At 41.8% G+C, this 12225-nt stretch overlaps 1 protein-coding gene and 1 long non-coding RNA gene across 3 annotated transcripts in view; one reads left to right on the top strand and one right to left on the bottom strand.

The window, feature by feature from the left end:
- LOC149851988 (uncharacterized) overlaps positions 1–12062 on the top strand; it is a 30934-nt gene extending 18872 nt beyond the window's left edge. Inside the window, exons 2-5 of one of the 2 annotated variants that reach the window (XR_016439386.1) lie at positions 9111–9200; positions 9326–9487; positions 10665–10756; positions 11664–12062. This is a non-coding gene — a long non-coding RNA (uncharacterized LOC149851988). Of the gene's footprint in view, positions 1–9110; positions 9201–9325; positions 9488–10664; positions 10898–11663 lie in introns of those variants that run through there. The other variant, XR_016439385.1, reaches the window with a different exon arrangement.
- Positions 2724–12225, bottom strand: part of CTDSPL2 (CTD small phosphatase like 2) — a 63862-nt gene continuing 54360 nt past the window's right edge. The window contains exons 10-13 of the mRNA XM_090029357.1: positions 12076–12155; positions 9775–9901; positions 5831–5926; positions 2724–5476 (exon numbers count right to left, since the gene is read on the bottom strand). Coding sequence (XP_089885483.1) covers positions 5411–5476; positions 5831–5926; positions 9775–9901; positions 12076–12155 — 369 coding nt within the window. The 3' untranslated portion in view covers positions 2724–5410. The remainder of the gene's footprint in view (positions 5477–5830; positions 5927–9774; positions 9902–12075; positions 12156–12225) is intronic.

Raw genomic sequence — 12225 nt, 5'->3', positions numbered from 1 at the left:
GCTGCAGGGAAGCCAGATGGCTCTATCCTACCCGGAGGCCGGAAGGCAAGATCCACTGTTGACTGGATGTAGGAATGCTTTGCATGAATGGAGGGATGAAACAGAGCAGTGTACTGCCCCATGCCAGGACTACTGTAATCTTTAAGATCTTAAAGTTACATTACACTGGGTGCATCTACATGTGCAATTAATGCACTATAAAGTTAAACTGCACCCAGGAACTTGTGCACCCACATCAAGAGCAAATTTACTCCCAATGGTCTGCTCCTGCTCTTCTCTGCCCTCCTACAGCAACCAGGGGGAGCTCCAGGTTCCCCTGGTGCTAGCCCCAGGGGTCAGGCCTGGGCTCTGGGGAGTTGTCCCAGAGTGGGAGACAGCTTCCGGTCACGTGGAGCTTGGGATCACAGCTTGACTCAGTAGCACTGACTTGGGGCGATGCCCTGTGGCTGAGAAGCATCTCCCCTTGCTGAAGTGATGGGGGGAGCTCTCTGTCCCCACAGTGCCAGGCTGCAGACTGAGAGCTTCCCCATCCCCTCAGCCCTGTTGCTGCCCTCACAGTGCACACCCCCATTGGCTCCCGCTCCATGCCTGTGCCTGTGGGGAACTGAGCAATTACAGTAACCAAATGGAGTTCACCAAAATAAAAAGGGCTTAGAGAAAGAACAGTAAAAGAGTGTGATTAGCAATACAAAGCTACAAGGAAGGCTGGGACCAGAATGAAAAATAAAGCGACATGGATGCAGACTGACCACGGTAGCAATGCTTTCTTTGGGCATGTTTGTCAGATCCCAAACAAATTTGATGTTTCAAGCATTTAGTCGCTTACTTAGAGCTTTGCCGACTTGCAGACTCCAAGAAGTGAGCGTCCTTAGCATGTTTGGTTGACGGTATAGGACTGTGATAGGATCATGTCTTTGGCGGATGTCTGATCACAGTTTGCATGAATTCAGACCTTCAGAAGTGCTTGAGTACCTGTTCCTTGTAGCTACACGGTGAAAGCACTGAATGCAAACTGCCAACAAAAGATTAAAAGCAAGGCAGGTACCCTTCTGTATAAGCATTATTCAAAAAGTATGTGATGTATTTCCAGCTATAAAAATTCTTCCCAGTTCTGCTGTTGCAAGCAAGAACAATCATACCTAGAATAGAACATGTATAGAGTATGTAAAAGGATTACAAATCCAATTCAAGTAGTTAGTAGCCTGTCCTATACTCCTTAGATGTATTTGCAAGACTTGCACGAAGAATAAGGGCCAAAATCAAATAGGAACTCTGCTGGCTTTTCCACTGCTTCAGTTTATTTTTTGTATCACCATCATCATGTACCATGCTGTTTTAATTTTGGTGTAGGCTGGTAGAATGGATCATCTTATTTTATGCTTTCACTAAAAAGTGTAAGCGTTAAATATTGTTTATTTTACCATAATGCTTTAGTGAAAGCTGTAAATAAACTACTGTTACTACTATAAATTTAATTCAAAACTTCAAATGAAATCACCAAGATTTTACTTTGGAACTAGAATCAGAGAAAACAAGGGCTGAAGGGACCTCAGGAGGTCATATCTAGTCCAACCCGTTCTGAACAAGACCAGCCCCAACTACATCCCAGCCAAAGCTTTCTCTACCAGGGTTTTAAAAATCTCCAAGGGTGGAGACTCCACCTCTTCCCTAGGTAACTCGTTCCAGTGCTTTACTACCCTCATGAGAGGTCTTCCTAATATCCAACCTCGACTTCCCTTGCTGCAGCTTGAGCCCATTGCTCCTTGTCCTGTCGTCTGCCACCACTGAGACCAGCCCAGCTCCATCCTCTTTGCAGCCCTGCCGCAGGGAGCTGAAGGCTGCTAGTCAATCCCCGAGTCTTCTCTTTTGCAGACTAAATCAGCCCAGTTCCCTCAGCCTCTCCTCACCAGTCCTGTCCCCCAGCCCATGAACCATTTATCTTGCCCTTCGCTGGACTCTCTCCAATGTGTCCACATCCTTTCTGTAATGGGGGCCCACAGCTGGACACAGGACTCCAGATGTGGCCTCCCCAGTGCAGAATAGAGGGGAAGAATCACTGTCCTTGATCTACTGGCAACGCTCTGACCAATGCACCCAGGATGCTGATAGCCTTTGCGGCAACCAGGGCACACTGCTGAGTCATATTCAGCTTATTGCCCGCTGTCACCCCCCAGGTCCTTTTCTGCAGAGCTGCTGCCCAGCCAGTCAGCCCCCAACCCATACTGGGTCTACATGTGTAATGTGCATAAAGATTATCTAAACATTTTTAATTTGAATAAGTGATACAGCTGTAAAGTTAATTTAACACTGAGGTAATATTAAGAGGGCCCAAACTGAACGTCCCCCTGCCCCTTGGTGTCACTGTCACTTTTGGTTGTCATAGAATAAATGACTGGCCTAGCCACAGGTGTCATACACATGGTCCATGGCCTGAATGTGCATCTGGGTCATAAGCAGCCCTGCGGTCCAGATCTGGGTGGGGGCCTGGATAAATTTGACATCCTGGGTCAAACCTATTAACTAGGTATAACAGCAGTCTCGATTCAGAGTAGCACTTAAGCCTTGTTATTCCACCCCTTGAATCCAGTAAAATAAAAAACAAGAAACAAAAAAGTCTGACTAGATAAAAGATTATTTAGAAAAGAAATATTTGACATTATAAACAAATTAAAAAATGTAATTCTCTCTGCAAAAACAATCAAAATTATAAAGATCAGACGCAGCACAGTAAAATATCAATATTTAATATGTATTACAGAGCAGTCTGTATAGATTATTTTTGTTGTGCATCTAGGTAGTACTAAATCACCCATTTTCCCTACGTTTACTAGAAGCCAGACTGTAAAATATCACATTCTAATTTTCCTCAGTGATATGAAATCACAGATAGGTCTGTAAAATGCAATGCATGCTTTGGCTTAAATAAAAAGAACAATTTTGTAATGGTTTTACTCAAAAACGTCATAAATTAGAATGCAAACACTTAGGGAAACTATTCGAATAGATGGCAATCATTTGCCACCATCTTGAATCATAGAGAATGTCCATGAATTATTTATTCAAACTAGTTCCATTATGTTAGATTCAGCAGTGAATTAAAAAAAATCCTTATATTTTACAATATATTATTTATAGCAATTTGGAAGAAATTCCACTCTAAACAGGGATTCATTGTTAAACTACATTAAAAAAATCTCTCTTAATTTGTGTTCGAGATTTTAAAAAATTAATTTAAAAATTGTTGGATAACCTCATAGCAACTCAAGTACAAGCTTGCCATTTTCAAATATATAAATATTTTCAGATCCCATTAACAAAAAACAGGAGGGAACAGGGATGGTTACAGCGCTCACACGTCTGCGCAAAAGCATATATAAAGGTAATGTTATGTACATTTTATTTCAATAAAGACATAAGACAAACAGCGTAAAGATGCCCAGATGCCCTAAAGATAAATACATTTAAAAGATTCTCATTAAAATGAATCTGTAGTATTTCTTTCCTGCAAGCAAAATACCTTTCTTTAAATACAAAAAAAATCAGTATTCTGAATTGCAAATGCTTTCACTTTTTTGCAGAAAATCTGCCATGATGATTTTTTTTAATGAATAAGGATTTTCCACGAAACAGGCTTGCTCTACATGCTATTTTTTAACAGTTCAGTGACACAATGTGCTAGCTACATACACAACAGATAATATAGTAAGAAAACACTCAACCTGATGAAAAGTTAAAATCTTCATTAATACACTGGAAAAAGTTGACATAACTCATGCCTTTTAAAATCAAAAATACAAAAATTAAATGTTTTCCTAAAAAGATTTTTCCTTATTTTAAGGACTCATTTGAAAATGAAGCTGCATGTAATTTGTACAATAAAATTGTACAAGTAAACAGGTAATATACATAAAAAATTAATTGACATACTTCTCAATTATCAGTTGTCCACCTTTAATTTCCAATACTGTACTTTCTTAACAAGCATACAAAATATCAAACTTCTCTTTAGAAAAAGTGCCGTTCTGTGACATCTTTTACACAAAAACAGTCCGAGCCTGTGGCATGTTAATGCAGTCGAGAGGCAAAGCATCCTAACTTTTACAAATTATACCTTCCATAAAAAGCCTCCTGAAAAGGAGATTACACACCATTATAAAAATATCAACCTCTTGCGGTAGCTGCATTAGAGAACCAAGGCTTGAAGACTATTTCTATATAGCATAGAAAACCACTATGATAGCATATGAACTGCATGGGTGGCATGGGAGTGTGCTGTACCACAGGATTGTGCATAGTTACTGTCGGGTACCTACGCTGCTACACAGAGTTTGAAACTGATTGTAACGAGCAGTGTAACAGAGGCACCGTCAGCCCATGCAAAACATCTTAAAATACTGAGCAACTGTGCAGAATACTTCATTCCTGGAGGAAAGTGAAGGCAGCGGTATTTGAAACTGCATCAAACCCAGCAGATGACCAAACCAATTCTCCTTCAAGATTTGCATGCACAGTGTGGTCTGAGGTATTCCTTGTCCATCAGCTGTGTGTGCCACTGCAAGGTATTGTCTTTCCAGAGCCATGCCATCACAATGGTTTAAATATTCTGAATATTAGTAATTTTTATATTTTTTCTTATCTAGCCAGTCTCTTGATTTTTGAAAAGATTTCAACTACAGTAGAATATTACAGAAACAAAATATAAATGCAGGTTTTTCTAAATGAAACTTACATGGACTAAAACTAGAGAATATTTTTAAACAAATATACAGTGTGCAGGCAGACAAAGCAGGGAAACCGCCATTCAACTGGATAATAAAAAAAACTAATAAAATTTGGCTATTTCCAGAAAAAACTATGAAGCGCCTCAACTAAAAGGAATGCATAATGAAATGCTAAATCTAATACAGGTCAAAAATGTAAAAAGGTTATAAACCTTAACAGGAAAATAAAACAACTTTTACTGGCCATTCCTGTTGAAATGAGAATCTTAAAGTAACAGAAAAGTGGCTACAAACCCACTTAGAGCACCAAACAGAGAGAAAATTAGAGTCCATTTTCAATCTCTGTTATATCATTAAATCCTGTGTTTCTACAGGTCAAACTGCTGGTGGCAGAAACAGAATTCTTTATAAACTGCAGATGTCCTGTACATAAAAAAAATTTTGTTGGAGTCGCACTAGTTCTAAAGACTTTTTCTGTTCTAGCCTACCTACTGTATTGTACTGTTATGTATTCGACCTCAGATATATAAAGTCTCTTTCTGTAACCCTTGATTACTGTTGGGCACCAAAGATAAGAAAAGCAAGACGGGGTACAAAAATGCAAAATTTCAACAGTAATGGCAATGTTTTTTGTTTTAGTCCAAAAGGGTCCTGCATTTTCTCCCCCTTCAGCAACTTGACAAAAGGCTTTAGTCTGGGGGTAGCAAGTCATGCAAGCGAAATCTGTCTCTGATGTGAGGTCGAACATCTTCATTCTGGAGAGGAAAATAAAACAACAAGTTTTAACACAATGAGCTCAAGTTACCATTCAGACTGTAAGTGGCCAATATGCAAAAAGGGGTAGTATAAAATAGTAACACTTACACAGGGATTTATATTTTGAGTCTGACATTAATTAACTTTCGCCACAAATCTGTGAGGTAACTTATCCCCATTGCACAGAAGAGGAGACAGTCACGGACAGGCTCCGCAGACAGTCAGTGACAGAACTGGTATGAGAGCCTAAGTGAGTTAGCATCCCGGTGAGTTGGCATCTTAAATCACTTAGGCACTTGTGAAAATGTTACCTAGAATGCATTTGAAAAAAGGTGAATAAATGAAATACTCACCAGCTCTACAAGTTTCTCCAGAAAAGGAATCAATTTTAGGAGTTCATTGTCATTTTTATCCATGAACCAGCTCTCTATAGGAATTCCATTTGAAAGCTAAAGTAAAATTACAGATATGTTGTTCATTTTAATCGTTTAATTTCTTGAAAAAGATGACTGGAGCTCTGGCACCCTTTATGCAAAGCAGAGCCTATCACTGAGCACTGTGCTCTCTAACGTGCAGGACAGCATGCCCTGCCATACCTGCTTTTCAGAGGGCACAATGAAAAATACAAGCTCTCACCCTGTGGGACCTAAGTGACTAGCAGCAGGCACGAAGCAGATCCTCCTTGTTCTGCTCCCTGGGGACTGCTACAGATTTTACTTCCAGTTTCACCAGTAAGTGGGAGAACCAGGCCAGTTAGTTTTACCTTGATCCTGGGCAAGCTTTTTGAGAGAATTATTCTGGCGCATGTCCATGAAGGGCCAGCGGGGTAGATCATGCTTAAGGGCAACCAACACGGGTTCATTAGGGGCAGGTCCTGTCAGACCAACCTGGTGGCCAGATCACCAAATCCTTAGATGCAGGGACATCGTCTTCCTGGACTTTCAGAAGGCCTTCTACACTGTGTCTCACCCTGTTCTTATTAAGAAACTGGGGGCTGTGGTGTCGACACCCACACAATCAGACATGTCGCCAACTGGCGACACCCAGAGAGTGGTGGTGGATGGGTCATTTTCGACCTGGAGGGACGTGGGCAGTGGGGTCCCCCAGGGCTCGGTCCTCGGGCCCGCACTGTTCATTCAACATCTTCATCAGTGACTTGGACGAGGGATAAATAGCACCCTGTTCAAATTTTCTGATGACACCAAGATGTGGGGGAATGTGGGCACGCCAGAAGGGAGGAATAGGCTGCAGTCAGACCTAGACAGGTTACAGGGGTGGGCGGATGAGAACAGGATGGGTTTCAACACCAACAAGTGCAAGGTGCTGCACCTGGGGAGGAACAACCGGCACCATACCTACAGGCTGGGGAACTCCCTTCTCGTCAGGGCAGAGGCAGAAAAGGATCTTGGAGTCATCACTGATGCCAAGATGAACATGGGCTGGCAGTGTGGGGGAAGCGGTCAGGAAGGCCAACCACACCTCGTCGTGCATCCACAGATGCATCTCGAGCAGGTCCAAGGAGGTGATCCTCCCCCTCTATGCGACACTGGTCAGGCCACAGCTGGAGTACTGCATCCAGGTCTGGGCGCCGCACTGCAGGAGGGATGTGGACAGCATGGAGAGGGGCCAGAGGAGGCCACTCGCATGATCAGGGGGCAGCAGGGCAGGCCCTACAAGGAGAGGCTACGGGACCTGAACCTGTTCAGCCTCCACAAGAGACGGCTGAGAGGGGATCTTGTGGCCTGTTACAAACTAGTCAGGGGGGACCAGTAGGCATTGGGGGAGTCCCTGTCCCCCAAGCACCGCCAGGAGTGACCAGGAATAACGGTCACAAGCTGGCAGAGGGCAGGTTTAGGTTAGATATCAGGAGGCGTGACTTCACAGTCAGGGCGGCTAGGGTCTGGAACCAGCTTCCAAGAGAAGTGGTGCAGGCCCCTACCCTGGGGGTGTTTAAGAGGAGGTTAGATGAACACCTTGCTGGGGTCGTTTGACCCCAGTACTCTTTCCTGCCACGGCAGGGGGTCGGACTAGATGATCTGTTCAGGTCCCTTCCGACCCTAGAAACTATGAAATCTGCTCTTACTGCGTTTCCCACATCCAATGCATGCTCATTTCCAGCAGCTGGTTTTGGGGGGAAGGATGCGTGTTGTACGTAAGAAAATATGGTACGCTTACTCTAAAATGTATTTTAAAATCTACTTGCAAATCATTTGGTTCTAGTGTAAACGGAAGGCTAGTCAAAATCTACAATTAATTCTGCTGGACTGAAAGGCGCAGAAGTATTCAGAAAAATCTATGTCCAAACACTGCACCTTCCTAAAACCACTGCGAACTGCAGCAACCCTGAGTCTAACCACTACTCTCCTTTTCCACTTCCATGAATGAGATACAAATGTGATAAAAATCTGTATTTTGGCAATTGCTTACTGAATTTGAATCAAATTGAATAAAAATTATTCAAAACCAAATAGACTAGTCTAAAGAGCAACAACTATCCTTTTAATTCACAATATCTAGGATCCAATCACACTACTTCTCATACTGTGGCTAGGTAAGGTTGGGTTAAAAGATAAACTATGAAGGAAATGAATCTGTAGTTGTGCCCAGATCTAAAAGGGCACTTGGATGTGGGACAGTTGAGTGCCTGAGTCCTCTATGCAGGGTGTGGGGATTATTTTTGCATTTTGCATTACTAGTCACCAGATAAAAATATGCCAACAATACTGGCAGCACAGGCTCTAACCCAAAGCTCTCAAATAATCACTGAGTTGGGAAGTCATGCTTCCTTGTGTGTTCACTTTCCTATCCCAGGAACCTTTCCTTCTTTAGGTACAGGGGTATAGATCCACAGGACAGGTGATGAATGCACTCAGCCTCTCCTATAGCTTGGTGCTTAGGGCACTTTTCTAGGAGATCTAGATTCATCCTCAAACAGAATCGGGCCTAGGAACCAGATCTCCTACCTTCCTGGGTAAGTACTGTACCCAGGAGACAGTTAGGTAACAGGGGGATGCCATATTTCTGAAACCACAAAGCACAGCTGCTATACTAGTGGCAGAACTCCATACTGCTGGTGTGCGAGAGGTGCTCCCTAAGCGTGCTAACTGGATCAGGCCACACAGCAGACTTCAGTGCAGAGATGCACACTGAATCCTAGAGATATCAGATACACAGTGAAACACTCAGTTCAGCCAAGCAGTAGTCTGGGCACGCACAGTACTGGGACTTCAGGTGCTTAAGTAACTTCTCTGGCCAAAGCAGAGGTGCCTACAGATTTCCCGGGTGCCTGAGGGGGAATTCAATCCCCTTTGTGCGCCTAGACGGCAGTTTCTAGCTGCACACCTGAGTGTTGCTACTTGAACCAGATACTCAAGTCATCCTAGAGGACTGAGTTATCGGAGTCACAGAGCTGGAGGGAGCTCCAGAGGTCATCTAGTCCAACGCCCTGCCTGAGGCAGGGAAAACATCCGTGTCCAGGAACTGAACCCAAGTCTCCTGTGTGGCAAACAAGAATGCTACCACCGGACCAGACACATGAAATCCAGGGCTTCTCTTGGACAGCAGAGTCATGCATTTATTAGGAGTCCAGATCCAATCCCTTTTGAAATCTGTGAAATTTCTTTCCTTCCACAGATGTCTATCAGGATAAGCTGAATCAGGACCTTGATTTGTAAATCCCACTTACTCCGTGAAACTGAATCCTACTGACATCAGCTGTCAGCGGTAGGTCCCCTGAATTAAGGGTAAAAACACAAGCAGGACAAAACTGTCATCACTAGCTTTTGAATTAGTGCTGGAAAGAGTTGAGAGAGATTGGCTGCCAACACCAGTTATATCTTGTATTACAGACAGGATGTCAGAGATTGAGGCCTGCACATCTCCACATCCATGTAACGGTAATATTCTGTGCGATTAGTCCAGGCACCAAATATCATCCTGAAATCCTGGGGAATAACCTGAACATCTCTACTATAAGCATTTGAAAATGATGCATCTCATGTCAGCTGAAGGTTTGTTCAAAACCATTCTACTAATGCTGAAAGATGTATTTTGTGAATTCAGCCCAGGACAGATTAACAGACTGAAATTTCTATGATTTTCTGGAACGAAATGATTAAGAAAAGCTAGAAAAACATTCACAATGTGGCAAATAGTACCAGGGCATTAGGCACATGTTTATACCTACTGTTTTCTTAATTTACAAGTTAAATTAGCAGGTTTTATTAATCTGATCATCTGTTTCTTCAGAGAAGACTTTTCCCAAATATAAAAGGCTTGGCTACTGCAAAAAGCTTACCTGATAGGCAAAGGCTTGTGGTGAATTGTCTATTATGATAGTTTTTGAAAGATCTCTACCAAGAATATTTAAATCCTTTATGTAGTTTCCTTGTACACAAACACAATGCTCACGGAAAAGTCGATGCCTACGTTAAAGGGGAAAAAAAAATTTGTAAAGTTTTAAAATAATACTTTGCACAGAGAAAAGCAAATTTTGTTCAGTGTTGTGCAAATCAAAAAAGTCTTAATTTTTCCTTCTTGCACACTTGGGTTTCCTTTAAAACTGCCCATTTTGTCTATTTTTATGCTATCAAAATACCTAGCAGTTAGGCCAATCTTACAAAACTTTCTGTTGGAGTCGTAGTAATACTTGGATGTGTTTATCTGAGAATGTAATGCTTAAAACGTTAAAAAGAGGTCAAAAACAATTCTTTTCCCATAGCTAGGAAAGCTATGCTCAGATGCAGCATCTGGTTGTCAGGAGGCTCCTACTTTTTACTACTTTTCTGCCTGGGTTCACAGAGGCACAAATGGAGCTCAGTGACTTCCCAAAGTCCGCCGTTAGCTCTCACTGGCAGCTCCTGGTTCTGTGCTCTAGCCAGCACGGCACGCCGCTTCCCTAGCCCATACAAGCCAGAACAGAAGGAATGTTAAATGGATGTTACCTGAATTGCCAATTAACCTATTTTACATATTACAGCTTCAGAAAAAAGCCATAAGGCCAAATTATCCCATCAGCTGCCTTTTTTCCAATTAACCTGCTTCCCTTCAATATATTATGGAGAGAGCATATAAGAAGAAGAAACATTTGGATAGAATAAAATTATTCAGTTTGATTAAAACAATATTAAAATACAACCAAAGCTTCATTAGTATGTCACCTACAGCATGAATTAATTTTTCCAACAGAAATCACGCTAAAATGATGTTACAATCAAAACCGATCTGAGTTGTAAATGTTCTCATGAAGATGCAAATACTCCGAGGGTGTTTCAAAGGACGTAAGAAATTGATTCTTAAGTAAACATTTTTAAAAGCTGCATGCTTAATTGTGAAATTGTTTAAATGTTTCATTTCACAAAGGGGCAGAGTTTTTGCTGTTGCTCTGGAGGAAAATAAACGAATGGCTCAGTGACAAATGATTTTATATTTAGATTCTGAGTCGTGTGTGTGGAGTGTCCAATAAGTTTATCTTTAGGATAATAGCAAAACAAATCATGCCTTCATATCAGCTTTTTGGTGGCACACGAATCATAAGTGAATTCATGTATCACATGAATCCACTCACAGGCTTGTAGAATACAGTCTGGCTGCACCAGCCATTTCATTATATATACCCTGTTCCACAAACAAAACTTAAAATTATGCTCCTGGCTCATAAATATTTGAGCTAGAGAAGACCGATGTTAGGAGTGCATTATTATTCTTGTTTTGTATACATGCAAGTATCTTTTTGTGCACACATCTCCTGCATCTGCATTTACAACAGACACCAATAGATATATTCACACAATTGTGCATTCCTAACTTGGCAATTCTGGTCTATGCTGTCAGCTTTCCTCTGCCTTGACAGTACGGCACTGTTCCTTGCAGAGTTTAAGGTCTCTTCTCTATGAGGATGAGCAAATACTCCTATTAGTTTGACAAAAATACATGCCAGAAAAGTTGTTTAAAATGGTGTTTCTCTCCCATTAATTCACTGAAAGATTATGTAAGTCATTAAAAGTGAGTAACCACATCGTCTCCCACAGATTTGTGGAAAAGATTGCACCAACATTTTTAATTCCTGCACACAGTATGCACATTAAGATTCTTAGAGACTTTCATCATAACAAATTCAAATGTTGATTAAAAACAATAGGCACATGCATCTAAAAGCATCTGTTTATGTTTCCTAAACAAATCTAGGGCCGCATCCAGCCAAGCACGGCCATGCGGTATGTGGCACCAGAGATGGGTCTGCAGTGCCACACACCGCACATCCAGGCATTCCCCATGCGGCTCCCTTGCTGGCCCCAGGCCCCTACCCCACCCAGCACGTCCGAGCGCTTGTGGCACGCACGTTCCCTGAGGACGCGCAGCAGGTGCTCAAGGTGTGCTGGAGAAACAAACACCCACGCTTGTCTGGATCTGCCTAAGGGATTATTTTTACAAATGTTAACTGAAGGAGGTGGGCACTGACAAGGTGAATACCATCGTAGTGAATCTCCATGGAAGGACCTTTTTTAAAAAGGTAAGAGGAATATCTCCAGATCTAATATGAAATATAAACTGCTTAACCTAAATATAGATAGTTCCAATAGTTTTTAATCAAGTTTACCTGACCAGTTGCTTTTTAGGGTCAAGTATGTTCAATAACTTGTCTGCATATACCTTCTTAGAAGCAGTAAAAAGAATGATCTATAAATTAAAGAAGAAAATAATTACTTTTCAAGATATAAATATGTGTATACATAATACAAGAAGAACT

The sequence above is a fragment of the Crocodylus siamensis genome, chromosome 15 (assembly GCF_052110815.1).
Source record: "Crocodylus siamensis isolate JL-2025a chromosome 15, ASM5211081v1, whole genome shotgun sequence".
Classification (NCBI taxonomy): domain Eukaryota; kingdom Metazoa; phylum Chordata; order Crocodylia; family Crocodylidae; genus Crocodylus; species Crocodylus siamensis.
This window is presented reverse-complemented; position numbering and strand designations above follow the sequence as displayed.